Raw genomic sequence first — 20,740 nt, 5'->3', positions numbered from 1 at the left:
TTGGAGCTACAATTCAGATACCCATCCCCTGCTGAATTAGTTTAAACCTTCCCGAAGAACATTAGCAAATTTCTCCCCCAGGATATTGGTATGCCTGTGGGTAAGGTGAAGACCATCCTGTTTGTAGAGGTCCCACCTACCCCAGAATGAGCTCCAATTATCCAGGAACTCAAAACCCTCCCTCCTACACCATCCACGTAGCCATGTGTTCAACTCCTCTCTCTCCCTATTCCTCACCTCGCTAGCACATGGCACAAGCAACAAACCAGAGACAACAACTCTGTTTGTTCTAGCTCCTAGCTTCCCACCCTAACTCCCTGAATTTCTGCCTTAAATCCCCATCCCTTTTTCTCCCTATGTCGTTGGTGCCTATGTGAACCACGACTTGGGGCTGCTACTCTTCCCCCTTAAGGATCCCGAAAACATGATCAGAGACATCACGAACCCTGGCACCTGGGAGGCAACACACCAACCGTGAGTCTCTCTTGTTTCCACAGAACCTATCTGTCCCTCTAACTATGGAGACCCCAGTGACTAATGCTGTACTCCTTTCCCCTCCCCCCCTTCTCTTCTGAGCTACTGGGACAGGTTCTGTGCCAGAGACCTGTACCCCATGGCTTACCCGTGGTCCCATCCAACAGTGTCCAACATGGAATACTTGCTATGGGGAATGGCCACAGGGGATCCCTGCACTGTTTGCTTCTTACCCCTTCTGACAATCACCCAACTATCTTCATTTCTAGGAGTAACTACCTCCCTGTAGCTTTTATCTCTAACTGTCTCTGCCTCCTGAATAATCCTGAGTTCATCCAGTTGTCCTTCCAGTTCCCTAACATGGTCTTCAAGGAGCTGGAGTTGGGTGCACTCCCTGCAGGTGTCCTTCACATCAAACATTCCACACGAGGAACACTGCACTGCCTGCGCCACCATCCCTGCTCACCTCCCTTCCAAAGCAACGAAAGAGAAAAAAGTAACAAAACATCTTAAATGGGACAGTCCAAAAGTCCCAGACAGGGAGAAATCCTATCAGCAATTCTGGAGAAATGTATTTACTCAGAGGCTGAGGAGAATAAGGAGCCCATTCCCATGGGAACAGATCAAGGCAAATCTGATTGGGATATTTCAGGGGGAGGTGAGTGAATGCACGAGGGAGAGAGAAATAGGAAGATATGGGTAAAGATAGGCTGGAATGAGGGAGGCAGGTGGAGAAACACTGATATGGGCCAATTTACAGAAGGGGCTGTTTGTGTGCTGGAAATATCGTGTAGTTCTGTAGGTTTAACATTCTGGACTTGCCCTGCAGTGAGTCATAGCCACAGTCAACAATCAACTGGAATCTCAGGATTCCAACCAGGTGGAAGGCTATGAAAGGTCAGACAATAGGATTAGATAGCTTTTGTTCAGGAACTACATCTGGTACTGTTGCAAAGTTTCTTTACCTGTACTTTAAACTCTAATGTTCTGCATTTGTATTTCCTATCCTTTTAACAATCCTTTTTCTAAAATGTCAGATAGGAACATAGGACCATTTATCAAGAAACAAATGTATCTCACTCAGATTTAAAATTAATAATGGATCTAGCATCTGTTTGTGCAAGAGAATTCCAAACCTCTCCCACTCTGTGTGTGTGGAAGTGCTTCCTAACGTCTCTCCTGAACGGTCTGGCCCTAACTCTCAGAGTATGCCCCTCGTTCTAGAATCTCCAACCAGTGAAAATAGTTCAACTTTATCTACCCTGTTCTTTCCTGTTAATACATTGTAGACTTCAATCAGATCACTCCTTAACCCTCTGAATTCTAGATGGTTTAATTCTGGTTCGAATAGGAGATAGGGTATAAGTACTTACATGCTAATATTCATAAATTAAAGACCTTGTTCCTCAAAGTCACTAAACTATGAAGTATAATGACCAAAAGATTTATCCTGGAGAATGTAAAGTACAACTAAAACATTGTAAATTACAAATTCAAAGAAACACCCTTCTATTGTATCAGAAATTGCAAAATCACCTTGCTGATGGAATGAGCAAGTTGTTGATAAGTAGAATTTAACAGCAACAGTTCAAAGAGATTTGTTGTATTCTGACTAAATGAATTTGGATCCCTGCTGTTACTTTGGAACTTCTATATTGTACTGAACAGTAACCTGCTTACAGTTCTGGAGAACTTGCAACATAATCAGAATGACAATCAGCACAATATCTTATGGCAAGTTAGATAGAACAGCTAGGGGTTATATTGGTTAGCTCAGTTGGTTGGATGGCTGGTTTACAGTGTACAGTGACACCAACAGTGTGGGTTCCAGTCTCACATCAGCTGAGGGTAACCGTGCAGGGCTGTCTTCTCAACCTCGCCCTTTGTCTGGGGCATGGTGACCCTCAGGTTAAAACACCACCACTCGTTCCTTGCTCTCTAATGAGACAGCAGCCTCTTGGGTCTGGTAAGACTTTTTAAAAAACATGTTCATTTTGTGGGATGTGGGTGTCGCTGGCTGGGTCAGCACTTATTGCCCATCCCTAGTTGCCCCTTGAGAAGGTGGGGGTGAGCTGCCTTCTTGAACCTCTGCAGTTCATGCACTGTTGGGTGACCCACAATGTCCTTAGGGAAGGAATTCCAGGATTTTGACTCAGTGACAGTGAAGGAATGGCGATATATTTCCAAGTCAGGATGGTGGGTGGCTTGGAGGGAAACTCATGGGGGTGGTGTTCCCATGTATCTGCTGCCCTTGTCCTTCTAGATGAAAGTGCTCGTGGGTCTGAGGATCTTTGGTGAATTTCTGCAGTGCATCTTATAGTTAGTATACACTGCTGCTACTGAGCGTCGATGGTGGAGGGAGTGGATGCTTGTGGATATGGTGCCAATCAAGCAGCTGCTCTGTCCTAGATGGTGTCAAACTTCTTGAGTGTTGTTGGAGCTGCCCCCATCCAGGCAAGTGGGGAGTATTCCATCATCCTCCTGGCCACAGTGACTTTACCTTTTGTATTGAGTGAAGTCAGTTTGTTAAGTTAGTTTCAGTAAACAAGCAATAAAGGCTATAAATTAATAACATTTTTACAGTTTTCCTGGTGATAATGGCATGCTGATGTGGAATGGGAATTCAATAACTCAGATGAAATAGACTTTCACTGTCTTTACAATTCTAATAATAACAGGTTAAATAAAACCTTTAATTGATTAACTGACTATAAATTGTTTGATTCTGGATTAGCGGTGCTGGAAGAGCACAGCAGTTCAGGTAGCATTCAAGGAGCAGTATTTTACTGTGCTCTTCCGGCATCTGCAGTCATTGTTTTTAACCTATAAATTGTTTGACCCAGTCCTAAATCAACTATACAAAATATACACAAATAACATTAAATTGCATGTCATTGAGTGAGAGATCAAAATTTAATATATAAAGGCAAGGTACAACCTTAAAGCTGAACAGAAAGCATGTAGTTGTTCTACAACATTCCTCTAACTAGCAAAGCATTTTCATCTATCTACAGTCACCACACACACACTGTGCCAATCTGTACAGCACTTCCATACAATGTAAGACACAATTGGTATAATTACACAGTTCATATAAATAATGTTTCTGATAGAAATAAATGACCAAATAAGTACTTTTGAAACAGAAAAATACTGAATGTAGCCAGTACATACATTTCAAAAAACAACATAATATCAAAACGGTAGCACCTTATTAATATTAGCACCTAGGACACCCAGGAGGCAGATGTGGTGTGCAGTTATAGCGTGCAGTTCCCTCTATCTGTATCTGTTGAAATGAGATGTCCATCGCATGAGCAAACACTGAGGTTCAGGAATGACAGGGAAAGGGGCATCACCTGAGAATGCCAATGTGTAAGTCAGTACCCAGGATTCAGTACCCACCTTGGTCTAGGTGGACCCAAAAAACCTCACCTGTTGAACTACTACCAGATGTGGGATAGGTAAGTGCCTGGCTCTGTGTCTGTGCTTGGTGCTCCATGACAGAATGCCTTCTGCTGAGTGTTGGCACCGGGATTTCTTATGCTCTTTTCGAACCTGTCCAACAACTTGCACTTTGGAAAGTTGGGGTTTAAGAATTGGGGTGGTGTTGGCGGGACAGGGAAGGAAGTGGAGGGTTGAGTCGGTGCCAAGGGGGCATGCCTATCAGTGGAGAGTGAGTCCTCATTGGCAACTCTGTCACCCAATATCCAAACAAGGGTGTTGTTCCAAAATGCACTGGGGACAAGCTTTTTACCATCAAGTGGTGTTTATAATCAACCTGGCTCCGGATAAATTAGACCCTCCTCAGTTGAGGACCAATATTTACCTGCACAGACAGCAGAAAGATCATTGCTGAGCCAGTATCAAACACCAACAATGGCCTGAATCTGATTGGGAATCACCCTGACCTAACCCTGTGTCCCTCCAGGAAGTGGGCAAGACAGGTCTCTCAACAAACAGGCCTGTTGAACATGAGGAACTTCCAGACCTGTCAAAATCAGAGTCAGGATGGAAACAGGCAGCGAATCAGAGGTAGAGGACTCTTCCACATTTGGACAAGATTAGATAAAACTGCGCACTTGTTCCGAGCTGTCTTCCACCTCTCATGGGAAGACATTGCACATTTCTGCAACAAGTAGTCTTCAGTGCTATTAAGGGTCTTTCTTTCTCAGTCTTGACTAAGTGACTGGAGCTGAAATCACAACCGATACATTACTGAAAGATTCCATGACCATTGGAGTCAGAACTATGACTTGGAGCACAGAATATTGTGCCCGATACATCAAATGCCTTCATTTCCAGCTAACCGCAGTGACTGAGACAGAGAGGCATCAATTCACTCTTCCTGAGGAGTCAGTTTGAATCAAAAATGTTCCTGAACGCTCCGCAGCGAACAGAGATAATCTCTCCAAAAGCTGACAGCTCCAGGGAGGCTGGCTTGCTGACCGAGTTAATGAGGGTAACTCAGTTCCGGTGTCCTCCTACAGAAAGCACACTGGACCAATTTCTACCCGGTACTGCCTCGCTGACGTGACATGAGGGAGCTCATGAATTTCAACGATTGGAAGTTGACTAACAAACTGAGTGTCGAAAACAAATTGTGTCTGTCGCCATGTCCCATCTTGAATCTGTAATGAACGAACAAATCAGAGTCAAAGCAGAGTCGAGGAGCAGAGGGATTTTGGGGGACACTGTTGAGTTGGTAGCCCCGCTGAATTGACGATGGACCTGTAAACCAGAGGATCCAAACAAATACTGGTTCAAATTGCACCCAGGCAGCTGGTGAAATGGAATTGATGGTGATGAAGTTAGGGGGTGACAGAGATAAGGCTGAGAATGGGACTAGCTGGGTAGCTCTTTCAGGAGCCTACAGTTAGTATGTTCTGTAAAATTCGATGATTCACTGACACATAGATCACTCGAGTGGCACAATCTAGCAAGGCTCATCCACTAGTATATGGGTATATCGACTAGGTTACCAATATGTGATTCAGATGTCTGTTTATCACCAAATGATACAGTACAGGCCCTTCTAGACCATACCACTAAATCTACACTAGTCCCACTTACCAGCATTAGACCCATAGCCTCAAATGTTATGACATCTCAAGTGCTCATCCAAGTACTTTTTAAAGGTTGTGAAATTGCAGCAGGACCTTGATCAGCTGGGGAAATGGGCCAAGAAATGGCAAATGGAGTTGAATATAGATAAGTTTAAGTTAGTTTAAGTTGGAAAATTGCGTGCAATTCTGGTCTCCTTCCTATCAGAAAGATGTTGTGAAACTTGAAAGGGTTCAGAAAAGATTTACAAGGATGTTGCCAGGGTTGGAGGATTTGAGCTATAGGGGGAGGTTGAACAGGCTGGGGCTGTTTTCCCTGGAACGATGGAGGCTGACGGGTGACCTTATAGAGGTTTATAAAATCATGAGGGGCATGGATAGGATAAATACTCAAGGTCTTTCCCTGGGGTCGGGGAGTCCAAAACTAGAGGGCATAGGTTTAGGGTGAGAGGGGAAAAATATAAAAGAGACAAAGTTTTCACATAGAGGGTGGTATGTGCATGGAATGAGCTGCCAGAGGAGGTGGTGGAGACTGGTACAATTTCAACATTTAAAAGGCATCTGGATGGGTCTATGAATAGGAAGGGTTTAGAGGGATATGGGCCGGGTGCTGACAGGTGGGACTAGATTGGGTTGGGATATCTGGTCGGCCTGGACGGGTTGGACCGAAGGGTCTGTTTCCATGCTGTACATCTCTATGACTGTGTGAGATCGTGCATTTTGGAAAGTCAAATCAAGGTAGGAGTTTCATGGAGAATGGCGGGGCCTTAAGGAGTGTAGTGGAACAGAGGGACCTTGGAGTTCAGGTGCACGGTTCTCTGGAAGTGGAGTCCCAGGTAGGCAGGGCAGTGAAGAAGGCTTTTGGCACACTAGCCTTCATCAGTCAGGGCATTGAGCATAGAAGTTGGGCAGTTATGTTGCAGTTGTGCAGGATGTTCGTGAGGCCACACTTGGAGTATTGTGTTCAGTTTCAGTCACCTTGCTACCGGAAGGATATTATTAAACTGGAAGTGCAGAAGAAATTTCCAAGGATTGCCAGGACTCAAGGGTCTGAGTTATAGGGAGAGGTTGGACAAGGATGGACCTTTTTCTTTAGAGCGTAGGAGACTGAGGGGGGACCTAATAAAGGTGTATAACATCATGAGAGGCAGGGATAGTGTGGATGTGGTCAGTCTTTTTCCCAGGAATGGGGGATCGAGAGCTAGAGGGCATTGGTTTAAGGTTAGAGGGGAAAGAAGAAAAGGGAACCTGAGGGGCAACTATTTTACACAGAAGGTGGTATGCATATGGAATGAGCTGCCAGTGGAAGTGGTTGAGGCGGGTACATTAACAACATTTAAAAGGCATTTGGACAAATATATGGATAGGAAAGATTTAGAAGGATATGGGCCAAGCTCAGGGAAATGGGGTTAGCGTGGATGGACATTTTGGTCGGTATGGACCAGTTTGGGCCAAAGGGCTTGTCTGTGTGCTGTCGGACTCTATGACTCTGTGATCCTCCCAGACAGTGCGTTGCAGAGTTAATGGTTAATGAGGTGGAGACACAAGTTCAAATCCCAACACTGCTACCCCAGAATTTAAATTCAGCTCACTGAAGCAATCTAAAAGTAATCAGCAGGATCAAATCACTGCAGATGCTGGAATCTGTACTGAAAATAATAAAAGCCGGAGATCCCAGCAGGTCAGACAGCACTCATGGAGAGAGAGCAAGCTAACATTTCGAGTCTAGATGACTCTCCATCAGAGCTGAAGTAAAGTGTGGACAGGACGGCGTTTATTCAATAGTTTGGGGGTGGGGAGGATGTTGGAGTGCTGGGATAGGAAGGCTGCTGATAGAGCCGATTAAGTGATTGGAATGTGAGAATGGTAGAACAATGGTGTGTCTAAATGTCACACAGATTTTCCTGCTCCTCAGATGCTGCCTGACCTGCTGTGCTTTTCCAGCACCACTCTAACCTAGACTCTGGTTCCAGCATCTGCAGTCCTTGTTTTTACCTACATGAATAAAAATGTGTACAAGCCAAGCAGTAGAGCTTATTGCTAGAGGTATTGTGACAGAATTGTATTTGAATTGATTGCAGGTTGTGGACATGAACTGGTCATTCACTTAAGCTCCTATAAGTAGACACAGACTAATCAGTGGGTGTGGGTGTTTAATATAGAATTCCTACAGTGTGGAAGCAGGCCATTCGGCCCATGGAGTCCACACTGACTCTCCAAAGAGCATCCCACCCTGACCCACTCCCCCCACCCTATCCCTGTAACCCTGCATTTCCTGTGGCTAATCCATCGAGCCTGCATATCCCCAGACACTATGGGCAATTTAGCTTGGCCAATTCATCTAATGTGCACATCTTTGGATTGTGGGAGTAAACTGGAGCACATGGAGGAAGTCCATGCAGACACGGGGAGAATGTTAAAATATAAAAAACTGCACAAAGCTTGGTTCCCGTTCCATCATTCACCAGCTGACCTTTTGGAATGGAGGGAATGCAATGAGAAGTGGAGAGATAATGTTAAAGTTGTCTTGAACCTGTGAATATGACATTAGAGATTTGGTGCTACTATTACAGCACTTGCATGGCAGAAAGATATTTTGCCTGTATGTTCATTGGCTATTTGACAACTGAAAGTACATTGACAGTTCACTGATGTGCTGAGGTGAATGTCGTGTATGGTATAATTTTGATTCATTCTGCAAACTCATGTAATTTGAAACCTGGGATCTGGTTCCAGGTCATGCTTTCTGCAGAACATTGCACTTCTCAAGTATGAAATCAAGCTGATGCATTAATCAGTGCTTTGCTGAAACCATGTACAGTACCATTCTGTTTAACAATAATTGAATAAAATCATGAGGGGCATGGATAGGGGAAGTAGACAAGGTCTTTTCCTCAGGATGGGGGAGTCCAGAACTAGGGGGCATAAGTTTATGGTGAGAAGGTAAAGATTTAAAAGGGACACTAAGGTGCAAATTTTTCACACAGAGGTGGTGCGTGTACGGAATGAGTTGCCAGAGGAAGTGGTGGAGGCTGATTCAATTACAGCATCTGGATGGGTGTATGAATAGGAAGGATTCAGAGGGATATGGGCCAAGTGGTGGCAAATAGGACTAGATGAATTCAGGATATGTGGTCGGCATGGACAAGTTGGACCGAAGGGTCTGTTTCTGTGCTATACATCTCTATGACTCTAATTCTGGACTTGACATTATAGAATCAAGACTGATCAGGTACTGGGTGAGCGCAAGAACAGATTGAAAATAATAAAGCCAGAAATGGGAGGTTACATCCTTCAGGAAAATCATTTTTAAATTCCTCATAGGACTGACTAGGTCAGCATTTATTACCCATCCCAAATTGCCCAGAGGGTAGTCAAGAGTCAACCACATTGCTGTGGGTCTGGAGTCACATGTAGGCCAGACCAGGTAAGGATGGCAATTTCCTTCCCTAATGGATATTAGTGAACCAGATGAAGTTTTCCCCCAACACTTGTCAATGGATTCATGGTCATGATCAGACTCCTAATTCCAGATGTTCACTGAATTCAAATTCAATCCCATGGCAGGATTTGAACCTGGGTTCCCAGAACATTTGCTGTGTTTCTAGAACAACAGTTTGAGTGATAGTGTCATGAGACCATCATCTCCCCAATCTGAAATCTGAACAGATCGGAAACGTTTATTTCAGAAAACAGAAGACTGGGCTTTGAATTTCTTTGCAATATCAAAAGGGTGGTGAGGGAAGAGGTGATGGTTCTATGAGGGGTTAAAACGAGAGACCATTATTATAAGAGATACGTTAATAAATCCAGTCAGGATTCAGGAGAAATTTCCTTCTCAGGAGAATTGTGGGAATGTGGAACCAGCTCCCACAGGGAGTGGTTGGGATGAACAAAATTGATATATTTAAGGGGAAACTGGATTAGCACAGGAGAGAGAAAGGAGTGGAAGGATATGGTGAGAACAAAGGGGGAGGTAATGTCTCTGTCTTAGGTTCTGTGTTATGTTACTCCCAACATTTTCTGAGTAGCTCAATAAGGTATCTGTGATCATGGAATCCTTCAGTGTGGAAGTAGGCCATTTGGCCCATCCTGATCCTCCAAAGAGGATCACATCCAGATCCATCCCCCTATTCTATCCCTGTAAACCTGCTTTTCCCAGGACCAATCCACGTAACCCGCACATCTTTGGACTGTGGGAGGAAACTGGAGCACCCGGAGGAAACCCACGCAGACATGGGGAGAACAAGGAAACTCCATGTTCGGGGTAGCACGGTGGCTCACAGCGCCAAGGACACAGGTTCAATTCCTGCCTCGGGCGACTGTCTGTGTGGAGTTTGCACATTCTTCCCATGTCTGAGTGGGTTTCCTTTGGATGCTTCGGTTTCCTCCCACAATCCAAAAGATGTGCAGTTTAGGCAGTGCAGGGATCCCCTGTGGCCATTCCCCATAACAATAAGTATACCGTTTTGGATACTGTTGGGGGGGGGGGACCTACCAGGGGAAAGCAATGGGGCACAGGGCTCTGGCACAGAGTCTGTCCCTGCTGCTCAGAAGGGAAGAGAGAAGAGCAGAGCAGTAGTCATTGGGGACTCCATAGTTAGGGGGACAGATAGGAGGTTCTGTGGGGATGAGAGAGACTCACGGTTGGTGTGTTGCCTCCCAGGTGCCAGGGTTCATGATGTCTCTGATCATGTTTTTGAGATCCTTAAGCGGGAGGGGGAGCAGGCCCAAGTTGTGGTCCACATAGGCACCAACGACATAGGTAGGAAGAGAGATGGGGATTTAAGGCAGAAATTCAGGGAGCTAGGATGGAAGCTTAGAGCTAAGACGAACAGAATTGTTGTCTCTGATTTGTTGCCCGTGCCACGTTCTAGTGAGGCAAGGAATATGGAGAGAGAGGAGTTGAACACGTGGCTACAGGGATGGTGCAGGAGGGAGGGTTTTGGATTCTTGGATAATTGGGGCTCTTTCTGGGGTAGGTGGGATCTCTACAAGCAGGATGGTCTTCATCTGAACCAGAGGGGTACCAATATCCTGGGGAGGAAATTTGCTAAGGCTATTGGGGTGGGTTTAAACTAATCTAGCAGGGGGATGGGGACCAAAATTGTAGTTCGAGTATAGAAAAGGTTGAGAGTAGGGAGGTCCGAAATCAAGTTTCAGGGACACAAGATGGTACCGGCAAGCAAGAAGTTGGTTTGAAGTGTGTCAACTTCAACGCCAGGAGCATCTGAAATAAGGTGGGTGAACTTGAAGCATAGGTTGGTACCTGGGACTTCGATGTTGTGGCCATTTCGGAGACATGGATAGAACAGGGACAGGAATAGTTATTGCAGGTTCCAGGATTTAGATGGTTCAGTAAGAACAGAGAAGATGGTAAAAGAGGAGGAGGTGTGGTATTGTTGGTCAAGGAAAGTATTACAGTTGCAGAAAGGATGTTTGGGAACTCGTCAACTGAGGTAGTACGGGCTAAGGTTAGAAACAGGAAAGGAGAGGTCACTCTGTTGGGAGTTTTCTATAGGCCTCCGAATAGTTCCAGAGGTGTAGAGGAAAGGATAGCAAAGATGATTCTCGACAGGAGTGAGAGAGACAGGGTAGTTGTCATGGGGACTTCAACCTTCCAAATATTGACTGGGATCACTACAGTATGAGTACTATAGATGGGTCAGTTTCTGTCCAGTGTGTGCAGGAGGGCTTCCTGACACAGTATGTAGACAGGGCCTACAAGGGGCGAAGCCACTTTAGATTTGGTACTGGGTAATGAGCCCGGCCAGGTGTTAGACTTGGAAGTAGGTGAGCACTTTGGTGATAGCGATCACAATTCTGTTATGTTTACTTTAGTGATGGAAAGGGATAGGTGTATACCACTGGGCAAGAGTTACAGCTGGGGGATAGGCAATTACGATGCGATTAGGAAAGATTTAGGAAGCATAGGATGGGGAAGGAAACTGCAGGGGATGGGCACATTAGAAATGGGCACATTATTCAAGGAAAAGCTACTGTGTGTCCTAGATAAGTATGTACCTGTCAGGCAGGGAGGAAGCTGTAGAACACGGGAGCCATGGTTTACGAAGGAAGTGCAATCTCTGCTCAAGAGGAAAAAGAAGGCTTATGTTAGGATGAGATGTGAAGGCTCAGTTAGGGCGCTTGAGGGTTACAAGATAGCCAGGAAAGACCTAAAGAGAGAGCTCAGAAGAGCCAGGAGGAGACATGAGAAGTTGTTGGTGGATAGGATCAGGGTAAACCCTAAGGCTTTCTATAGGTATTTAAGGAATAAAAGAATGACGAGAGTTAAATTAGGGCCAATCAAGGATAATAGTGGGAAGTTGTGTGTGGAGTCAGAGGAGATAGTGGAAGCACTAAATAAATATTTTTCGACAGTATTCACTCTAGAAAACGACAATGTTGTCGAGGAGAATACTGAGATACAGGCTACTAGACTGGGGGTGGAATTGAGGTTCACAAGGAAGAGGTATTAGAAATCCTGCAGTGAGTGTGAAAATCGATAAGTCCCCTGTGCCGGATGGGATTTATCCTAGGATCCTCTGGGAGATTGCCAAGCCTTTGGCATTGGTCTTTAAATCATCATTGTCTACAGGAATCGTGCCAGAAAACTGGAGGATAGCAAATTTGGTTCCCCTGTTCAAGAAGGGAAGTAGAGACAACCCTGGTAATTATAGACCAGTGAGCCTTACTTCAGTTGTTGGTAAAGTATTGGAAGAGGTTATGAGAGACAGGATTTATAATCATCCAGAAAAGAATAATTTGATTAGGGATAGTCAGCAGGGTTTTGTGAAGGGTAGGTCGTGCCTCACAAACCTTACTGAGTTCTTTGAGAAGGTGATCAAACAGGTAGATGAGAGTAAACCGGTTGATGTGATGTATATGGATTTCAACAAGGTGTTCGATAAGGTTCCCCACAGTAGGCTATTGAACAAATTGCGGTGGAATGGGATTGTGGGAGACATAGCAGTTTGGATCAGTAGTTGGCTTGCTGAAAGAGGACAGAGGGTGGTGGTTGATGGGAAATGTTCATCCTCGAGTCCAGTTACCAGTGGTGTACTGCAAGGGTCGGTGTTGGGTCCACTGCTGTTCGTCATTTTTATAAACGACCTGGATGAGGGCTTAGAAGGGTGGGTTAGTACATTTGTGGATGACACTAAGGTCGGTGGAGTTGTAGATAATGACGAAGGATGTAGTAGGTTGCAGAGAGACATAGATAGGATGCAGAGCTGGGCTGAGAGGTGACAAATGGAGTTTAATGCGGACAAGTGTGAGGTGATACACTTTGGTCGGAGTAACTGGAATGCAAAGTACTGGGCTAATGTTAAGATTCTTGGTAGTGTAGGTGAGCAGAAAGATCTCGGTGTCCATGTACACAGATCCTTGAAAGTTGCCACTCAGGTTGACAGGGTTGTTAAGAAGGCATACAGTGTTTTAGCTTTTATTAATAGAGGGATCGAGTTCCAGAACCATGAGGTAATGCTACAGCTGTACAAAACTCTGGTGTGGCCGCACTTGGAGTATTGTGTACAGTTCTGGTCACCGCGTTATAAGAAGGATGTGGAAGGTTTGGAAAGGGTGCAGATGAGATTTACTAGGATGTTGCCTGATATGGAGGGAAGGTCTTATGAGGAAAGGCTGAGGGACTTGAGACTGTTTTCGTTAGCGAGAAGAAGGTTGAGAGGTGACTTAATAGAGACATATAAGATAATCAGAGGGTTAGATAGGGTGGACAGGGAGAGTCTTTTTCCAAGTATGGTGATGGCGAGCACGAGGGCGCATAGCTTTAAATTGAGGGGTGATAGATATAGGACAGATGTCAGAGGTAGTTTCTTTACTCAGAGAGTAGTAAGGGTATGGAATGCTTTGCCTGCAACGGTAGTAGATTTGCCAACTTTAAGTACATTTAAGTCGTCATTGGACAAGCATATGGACGTACATGGAATAGTGTAGGTTAGATGGGCTTCAGACTGGTATGACAGGTTGGTGCAACATCGAGGGCCGAAGGGACAGTACTGCGCTGTAATGTTCTATGTTCTATGAATTGGCCATGCTAAACTGCCCATGGTGTTAGGTGCCCATGGTGTTAGTGGGGTGGTTTACTCTTCGGAGGGTCGGTGTGGACGTATTGGCTTAAGGGCCTGTTTCCTGTAGGGAATCTAATCTAATCCACACAGACAGTTCCCCTGAGGCTAAAATTGAACTTGGGTCCCTGGCTCTGTGAGGCAGCAGAGCTAATCACTGAGCCGCCGTGTTGCCCAAACTGAATCCGCCAAAAGCAATTAACTTGAAGTAAAAGCAAAGTGCTCAAATGCCGGAAATCTGAAATAAAAAGAGAAAGTTGCTGGAGAAACTCAGCAGGTCTGGCAGCACCTAAGGAGAAAAAGCAGAATTTAACATTTTGAGTCCAACATGACCCTTCTTTGGTTTTGTTTTCCAAAAATTTCCGTTTTAATTTCAGAAACCGACCTGAATTGTTAATTACAAAATTCACAGGAAGTTACCTTGCACCCATCTCTTATAACTTTGGGTTGAAATACTGTATTTGGTTTAAATATTTGGCCATTCCATCCTCTGAAGTGTATGGAATTAGCGTAGGGATCCTTGTTGGTCGTGTTCTTCCAAACTGGGAAGTTGAGACAGTGAATTGTAATGGTCTGTGTGGCTTCAGAACTGAGCAAATGTAAAAAATTCATCTGTACTTTTCCAATTCCAAAATCCAGCTGCAAAGAAAAATCATTGGTTAAAAACAAGATCAATGCAAAATTCATGAAATTCAAACAGTGAACCACAAAAGGCTTTTAATGAAATGTAAAACAAACAATGTGAATATCAGTGTTACAAAGAAATTGGAGAAGCTGGGGCTGTTTCTCTTTCGAGTTGGAGGAGAAAGTGAGGTCTGCAGATGCTGGAGATCAGAGCTGGAAATGTGTTGCTGGAAAAGCGCAGCAGGTCAGGCAGCATCCAAGGAACAGGAGAATCGACGTTTCGGGCATAAGCCCTTCTTCAGGATTCCTGAAGAAGGGCTTATGCCCGAAACGTCGATTCTCCTGTTCCCTGGATGCTGCCCGACCTGCTGCGCTTTTCCAGCAACACATCTCTTTCGAGTTGGGAAGGTTATGAGAAGATTTAAGAGACAGTGAGGACTGCAGATGCTGGAGATCAGAGTTGAGAGTGTGGTACTGGAAAAGCACAGCCGGACAGGCAGCATCCAAGTAGCAGGAGAATCGACGCTTCGGGCCGGAGCCCTTCATCAGCAATGAGGAGATTTAATCAATGCTCCATATTTCTGGATGGGATTTGTAAAGGAAGTCAGGGGAAAACTTTCTCCAAGGATCAGATCAGTGATTGTGGAGTACCGTGATTGCAGCTACCCTCTGCTACAGACCAGCAAGTCTCAGTATTACCCCATGGGCTGTATCAGTCCCAGTATTAACCCACGGGTGGTATCAGTCTCAGTATTACCCCGGATTGTATCAGTCCCAGTATTACCATGTGGGTTGTATCAGTCTCAGTATTACCCCGGACTGTATCAGTCCCAGTATTACTCTGTGGTCTGTATCAGTCCCAGTATTACTATGTGGTCTGTATCAGTCCCAGTATTACTCTGTGGTCTGTATCAGTCCCAGTATTACCCCTTGGACTGTATCAGTCCCAGTATTACTCTGTGGTCTGTATCAGTCCCAGTATTACTCTGTGGTCTGTATCAGTCCCAGTATTACCCCTTGGACTGTATCAGTCCCAGTATTACTCTGTGGTCTGTATCAGTCCCAGTATTACTCTGTGGTCTGTATCAGTCCCGGTATTACCCCATGGACTGTATCAGTCCCGGTATTACCCCTTGGACTGTATCAGTCCCGGTATTACCCCGGGCTGTATCAGTCCCGGTATTACCCCGTGGACTGTATCAGTCCCGGTATTACCCCGGGCTGTATCAGTCGCGGTATTACGCCGGGCTGTATCAGTCCCGGTATTACCCCGGGCTGTATCAGTCCCGGTATTACCCCGGGCTGTATCAGTCCCGGTATTACCCCGGGCTGTATCAGTCGCGGTATTACGCCGGGCTGTATCAGTCCCGGTATTACCCCGGGCTGTATCAGTCCCGGTATTACCCCGGGCTGTATCAGTCCCGGTATTACCCCTGGACTGTATCAGTCGCGGTATTACCCCTGGACTGTATCAGTCGCGGTATTACCCCTGGGCTGTATCAGTCGCGGTATTACCCCGGGCTGTATCAGACCCGGTATTACCCCGGGCTGTATCAGTTGCGGTATTACCCCGGGCTGTATCAGTTGCGGTATTACCCCTTGGGTAAATGCTGTATGGGGCAATGACATTCACTTCCCATGAGAGAGAATAAAAAACAAACCAAACCAGGAATTGGTGGATCAGCTCAACGGAGCTGTCAGTGTCTGTGGGGAGAAATCCGAGCTAATGCTTCAGATTGAGTCAAATCAGAGTTAACATTTCCCGAGTTTCTGATTTCCAGCATCCACAGTTCTTAATAAATTGGTTCTGTATCTTTTATTGATTTGATTTCCCCTGCCCTTAAGGGAAATAAGTTCCAGATCCCAACAACTTTACAACCTTCATATTGCCTTGATTTGCTTTACCAACTTGTTTGAAATGTTGTGGGTGATTCCCCTCTACTGACTCTCTCAATACCCTTCATGATTTTGAACATCTCTGTGAAATCATCAGTGAACCTTCTCTGTCTGAGGTGATCAATCCTCGCTCCCCCCCGTCTCTCCACATTCACTGGAACCTGGCGTTACCTTGGATGTAGTGACAGGGTGTAAACACGTCTGGCCAGTGTTAAAATTACAGAATACTTCGATTGTATCCGAAGAGCAGCCCAAGTTGGGGTCGATCCAGTATTTATCTGCAGGGGTGAGGAAGGATTTGTATCAGAAACCTGAAGCTGAGCAGTTGCTGTTTTTAGGAGACAGTCTACAGGTACAGAGCTCCTCTCACCATTAGATAATTGACTTTCACAGTTCAGCAAGTCCCGGCAAACCCGAACAGGATGTTCCTTGGTTCCCAGCGGGTTCTTGATGTTTTGCATCAGACTGCTGAGATAGTGTAAAGTTTTGAATATCTCCATTCCTTGCTCCATGTGTGGGATTTCAGTGTTCTGGTAACTCTAGGAACACATTAATAACACGTGTGAGATAAACGGGCACAGACTGGAGAGTTAGGAGCAAAGCGAAACTATCCAGGTCCAAACACTAAACAATACACACTCAGGATCAAAAATCAACAATTGCAGGAAAAACTCAGCAGGTCTGGCAGCATTCGTGGAGAGGGAAAGCAAAGTTAATGTTTCGAGTCGAGTGACTCTTCTTCAGAAATGATTGTAGCTGGGAAAAGGTGGTATATTTGGTGCAGATGGGGTCGGGGGTGAGGTGGAGATGGAACCCAGAGAGAGAGAGAGAGAGAAAAAAATTGTTGGGCAGACTGGGAGCCTGGAGGAGTCAATAGCTGCTGACTGGCACCATGTTAGTGGTGACAATGGGCTGTTTGATTGGATGACAAGGCCCGGTGTGTGGAGATGGGGGTGGGTGGGTGATAAGGACATGGGAGAAGGTGCACATCCTTTGGAATTATTGAACTCGATATTGAGTCCTGTAGGCTGTACTGTTCCCAAGCGGAAAATGAGATGTGGTTCTTTCAGCTTGTTGGAGCACTACAGCAAGGCTGAGACAGAGACACTGGCCGGGGAACGGGGGGGAGGTGTGTTAAAATGGCAGGTAACTGGAAGCTCAGGGTCATTCCTGTGGAAAGAAGGGAGGTGTTCGACAAAGCGGTCAACTAAGACATACCTTTTAAAGATGCATTTCCAGGCATTGTGGATGCAAGCAATGAAATGTTAAAACAGGAAACAATTAATAGTGGGTGGCATGGTGGCTCAGTGGTTAGCACTGCTACCTCAGAACACCAGGGACCTGGGCTTGATTCCATCCTTGAGTGCTCTGGTTTCTTCCCACAATCCAAAGATGTGCCGGTTAGGGTGAATTGGCCATGTGAAATTGCCGTCAGTGTTCAGGGATGTGTGGGTTAGGTACATTTATCAGGGGTAAATGTCGGGGAATGGGTCTGCGTGGGTTACTCTTTGTTGGGTTAGTGTGGACTTAGAGTCATAGAGATCTACAGCTTGGTAACAGATCCTTCGGTCCAACCCTTCCATGCTGACCAGATATCCCAACCCAATCTAGTCCCACCTGCCAGCACCCGGCCCATATCCCTCCAAACCCTTCCTATTCATATACCCATCCAAATGCCTCTTAAATGTTGCAATTCTACCAGCCTCCACCACTTCCTCTGGCAGCTCATTCCATACATATAACACACTCTGCGTGAAAAAGTTGCCCCTTAGGTCTCTTTTATATCTTTCCCCGCTCACCCTAAACCTATGCCCTCTAGTTCTGGACTCCCCCACCCCAGGGAAAAGACTTTGCCTATTTACCCTATCCATGCCCCTCATAATTTTCTAAACCTCTATAAGGTCACCTGTCAGCCTCCGACGCTCCAGGGAAAACAGCCCCAGCCTGTTCAGCCTCTCCCTGTAGCTCAAATCCTCCAACCCTGGCAGCATCCTTGTAAATCTTTTCTGAATCCTTTCAAGTTTCACAACATCTTTCCAATAGGAAGGAGACCAGAATTGCACGCAATATTCCAACAGTGGCCTAACCAATGTCCTGTACAGCCGCAACATGACCTCCCAACTCCTGTACTCAATATCTGACCAATAAAGGAAAGCATACCAAACACCTTCTTCACTATCCTATCTATTTGGACTTATTGGGACGAAGAGCCTGTTCCCACACTGTGGGGATTCTATGATTAACAATGTATTTTTCTTTATGGGATGTCTCTGGCAGTTCTTACTGTCCCTAACTGCCCTGGAACAGAGTGACTCACTTGGCCATTTCAGAGGCAATAGCTTATTTCTTTCCCACATGAACCAGATTAGCTTCAAATGTTACAGACAGCAAACATTCAGAGCTGGTTATCCACGGTTAAATCGCCTCAACTGTCCCTATGTGATGCGAATCCACAATTACTGCTGGATGAGGAGGGCACAGGTATCACCACCATGGCACCATCGCCCCCTGCAGGCCACTTATGATGATGCCGAAGGAAACAGTTGAGTCAAGGATGGGATTGGATACTCACCTCAAACTGCAGGGCTTCACTGGATGCAATCAAGGCTCGGATCGCGGTATTAATATCCGAATGTCTCTACATTACAAACCATGAAGGACAAAGAGAGAAACAGAAACCATCAGTCAGAACTGCCCTGTTGCTGCACTTTCTGCTCAGCAAGATTCATGGATGTTAGTGTTGTGAAATGGAATACCTCAAACATTCAGAATCAACATCAAAACACTTCAGTGCAGGTTAGACACCAAGTCCCATCAACTCCACAAGAGGACTTAGGCTCAGTGTAAGATAGTCACTAATACAAACATCCCCATTACCCAGGGAGTGGGAAGAATGTGGGACCCACTATCACAGGTAGTGCTTGAGGTGAACGTCATTGATATGTTTCAGCTGGATGAACACATGAGAGAGATTGGTGCAGAACGCCTGTTAGGGTGAGATGACGGATATGTGGGAGGAGGCATGGGTGAGGAGGAACACTGACACAGACTGGTCACAGTATATGTTCTGTGCAATTCCAAGTAAAAACACAAAACAATGAACATAAAAACCTGACAGTTTCCGTGTAACCAGGCCAACCTCATACCTGTTCTGTCAATGCTTCCTTTCAGTTTCATTGGCACTTCACTGACACGAAACCAAATACTTCAACCAGAGTGAATCCATTGCTTACTGTCCATTCCCATAGCTTCAAGTTTCTGACATTGCTGACCCAGTACGTCCTCCTAAAGTCTTCACCCAGAATCTTTGCACCTTCACTTGGAGAAGAATTACGTGTGCACTAGCTGGGCACTACTGGATATTTCAGTCATAGACCAAGTAAGAGCCAATCCTTTCTCAACGCGTTTCCATTGGACAGTCAGAGTATCCCTTTGGAAAGCTGAGGTATTACCCCAGCACACTGCAGGGGTGGGGGGGTCAGGGCTCCTTATGTTGGGGGCAGGGAACATGAGGTATCCTTGGGGGGAGGAGGTGCCTTAAAGGTTACGAACTGTGGAGGGTTGAACATAGAAAGTGGTTGAACATAGAAAGTGCAAAAACCCATTGGAATTAGCAAAGGTGTCAAGGAATTGTCCGAATAACAATGTCTGGGGTGGCACAGTGGCTCAGTGGTCAGCACTGCTGCCTCACAGCACCAGGGACCCAGGTTCAATTCCAGGCTCGGGCGACTGTGTGGAGTTTGCATATTCTCCCTGTGTCTGCGTGGGTTTCCTCCCAGAGTCCAAAGATGTGCAAGTCATGTAAATTGACCATGCTAAATTGCCCATAGTGTTAGGTGCATTAGTCAGAGGGAAATTAGTCTGGAAGGGTCACTCTTTGGCGTGGACTTGTTGGGCCAAATGGCCTGTTTCCACACTGTAGAGAATCTAATCCCTGTAGGGAGTTCAACCCTCTCAAGTGTGAGGTTGTCCATTTTGGAAGGACAAATAAGAATGCGGAATACAGGGTTAACGGTAGGGTTCTTAGTAAGGTGGAGAAGCAGAGGGATCTTGGGGTCTATGTTCATAGCTCTTTGAAAGTTGCCACTCAGGTGGATAGAGCTTGTAAGAAGGCCTATGGTGTATTAGCGTTCTTTAGCAGAGGCATTGAATTCAAGAGTCGTGAGGTGATGTTGCAGCTGTACAGGACGTTGGTAAGGCCACATTTGGAGTACTGTGTGCAGTTCTGGTCGCCTCACTTTAGGAAAGATGTGGAAGCTTTGGAGAGGGTGCAGAGAAGATTTACCAGGATGTTGCCTGGAATGGAGAATAGGTCGTACGAGGATAGGCTGAGAGTGCTAGGCCTTTTCTCATTGGAACGGCGAAGGATGAGGGGTGACTTGATAGAGGTTTATAAGATGATCAGGGGAATAGATAGAGTAGACAGTCAGAGACTTTTTCCCCGGGTACAACAGAGTGTTACAAGGGGACATAAATTTAAGGTGAAGGGTGGAAGGTATAGGGGGGATGTCAGGGGTAGGTTCTTTACCCAGAGAGTGGTGGGGGCATGAAATGCGCTGCCTGTGGGAGTGGCAGAGTCATAATCATTGGTGACCT

At 45.7% G+C, this 20,740-nt stretch overlaps 1 protein-coding gene across 2 annotated transcripts in view; it reads right to left on the bottom strand.

Annotated features, from left to right (window-relative positions):
* Nucleotides 1-3,368: 3,368 nt before the first annotated feature.
* Nucleotides 3,369-20,740, bottom strand: part of col24a1 (collagen type XXIV alpha 1) — a 454,588-nt gene continuing 437,216 nt past the window's right edge. For both annotated transcript variants that reach the window (XM_043698575.2, XM_043698577.2), the window contains 5 exons: nucleotides 18,717-18,782; nucleotides 16,515-16,683; nucleotides 16,316-16,422; nucleotides 14,045-14,263; nucleotides 3,369-5,105 (listed from right to left, as the gene is read on the bottom strand). In XM_043698575.2, the coding sequence (XP_043554510.2) occupies nucleotides 4,959-5,105; nucleotides 14,045-14,263; nucleotides 16,316-16,422; nucleotides 16,515-16,683; nucleotides 18,717-18,782 (708 nt within the window). In that variant the 3' untranslated portion in view covers nucleotides 3,369-4,958. The remainder of the gene's footprint in view (nucleotides 5,106-14,044; nucleotides 14,264-16,315; nucleotides 16,423-16,514; nucleotides 16,684-18,716; nucleotides 18,783-20,740) is intronic.

The sequence above is a fragment of the Chiloscyllium plagiosum genome, unplaced genomic scaffold (genome assembly GCF_037043375.1).
Source record: "Chiloscyllium plagiosum isolate Xiang-an unplaced genomic scaffold, Cpla_swu_hap1 HiC_scaffold_9, whole genome shotgun sequence".
NCBI lineage: Eukaryota > Metazoa > Chordata > Chondrichthyes > Orectolobiformes > Hemiscylliidae > Chiloscyllium > Chiloscyllium plagiosum.
The sequence above is the reverse complement of the archived record's forward strand: the minus strand, read 5'-3'. Positions and strand labels throughout refer to the sequence as shown.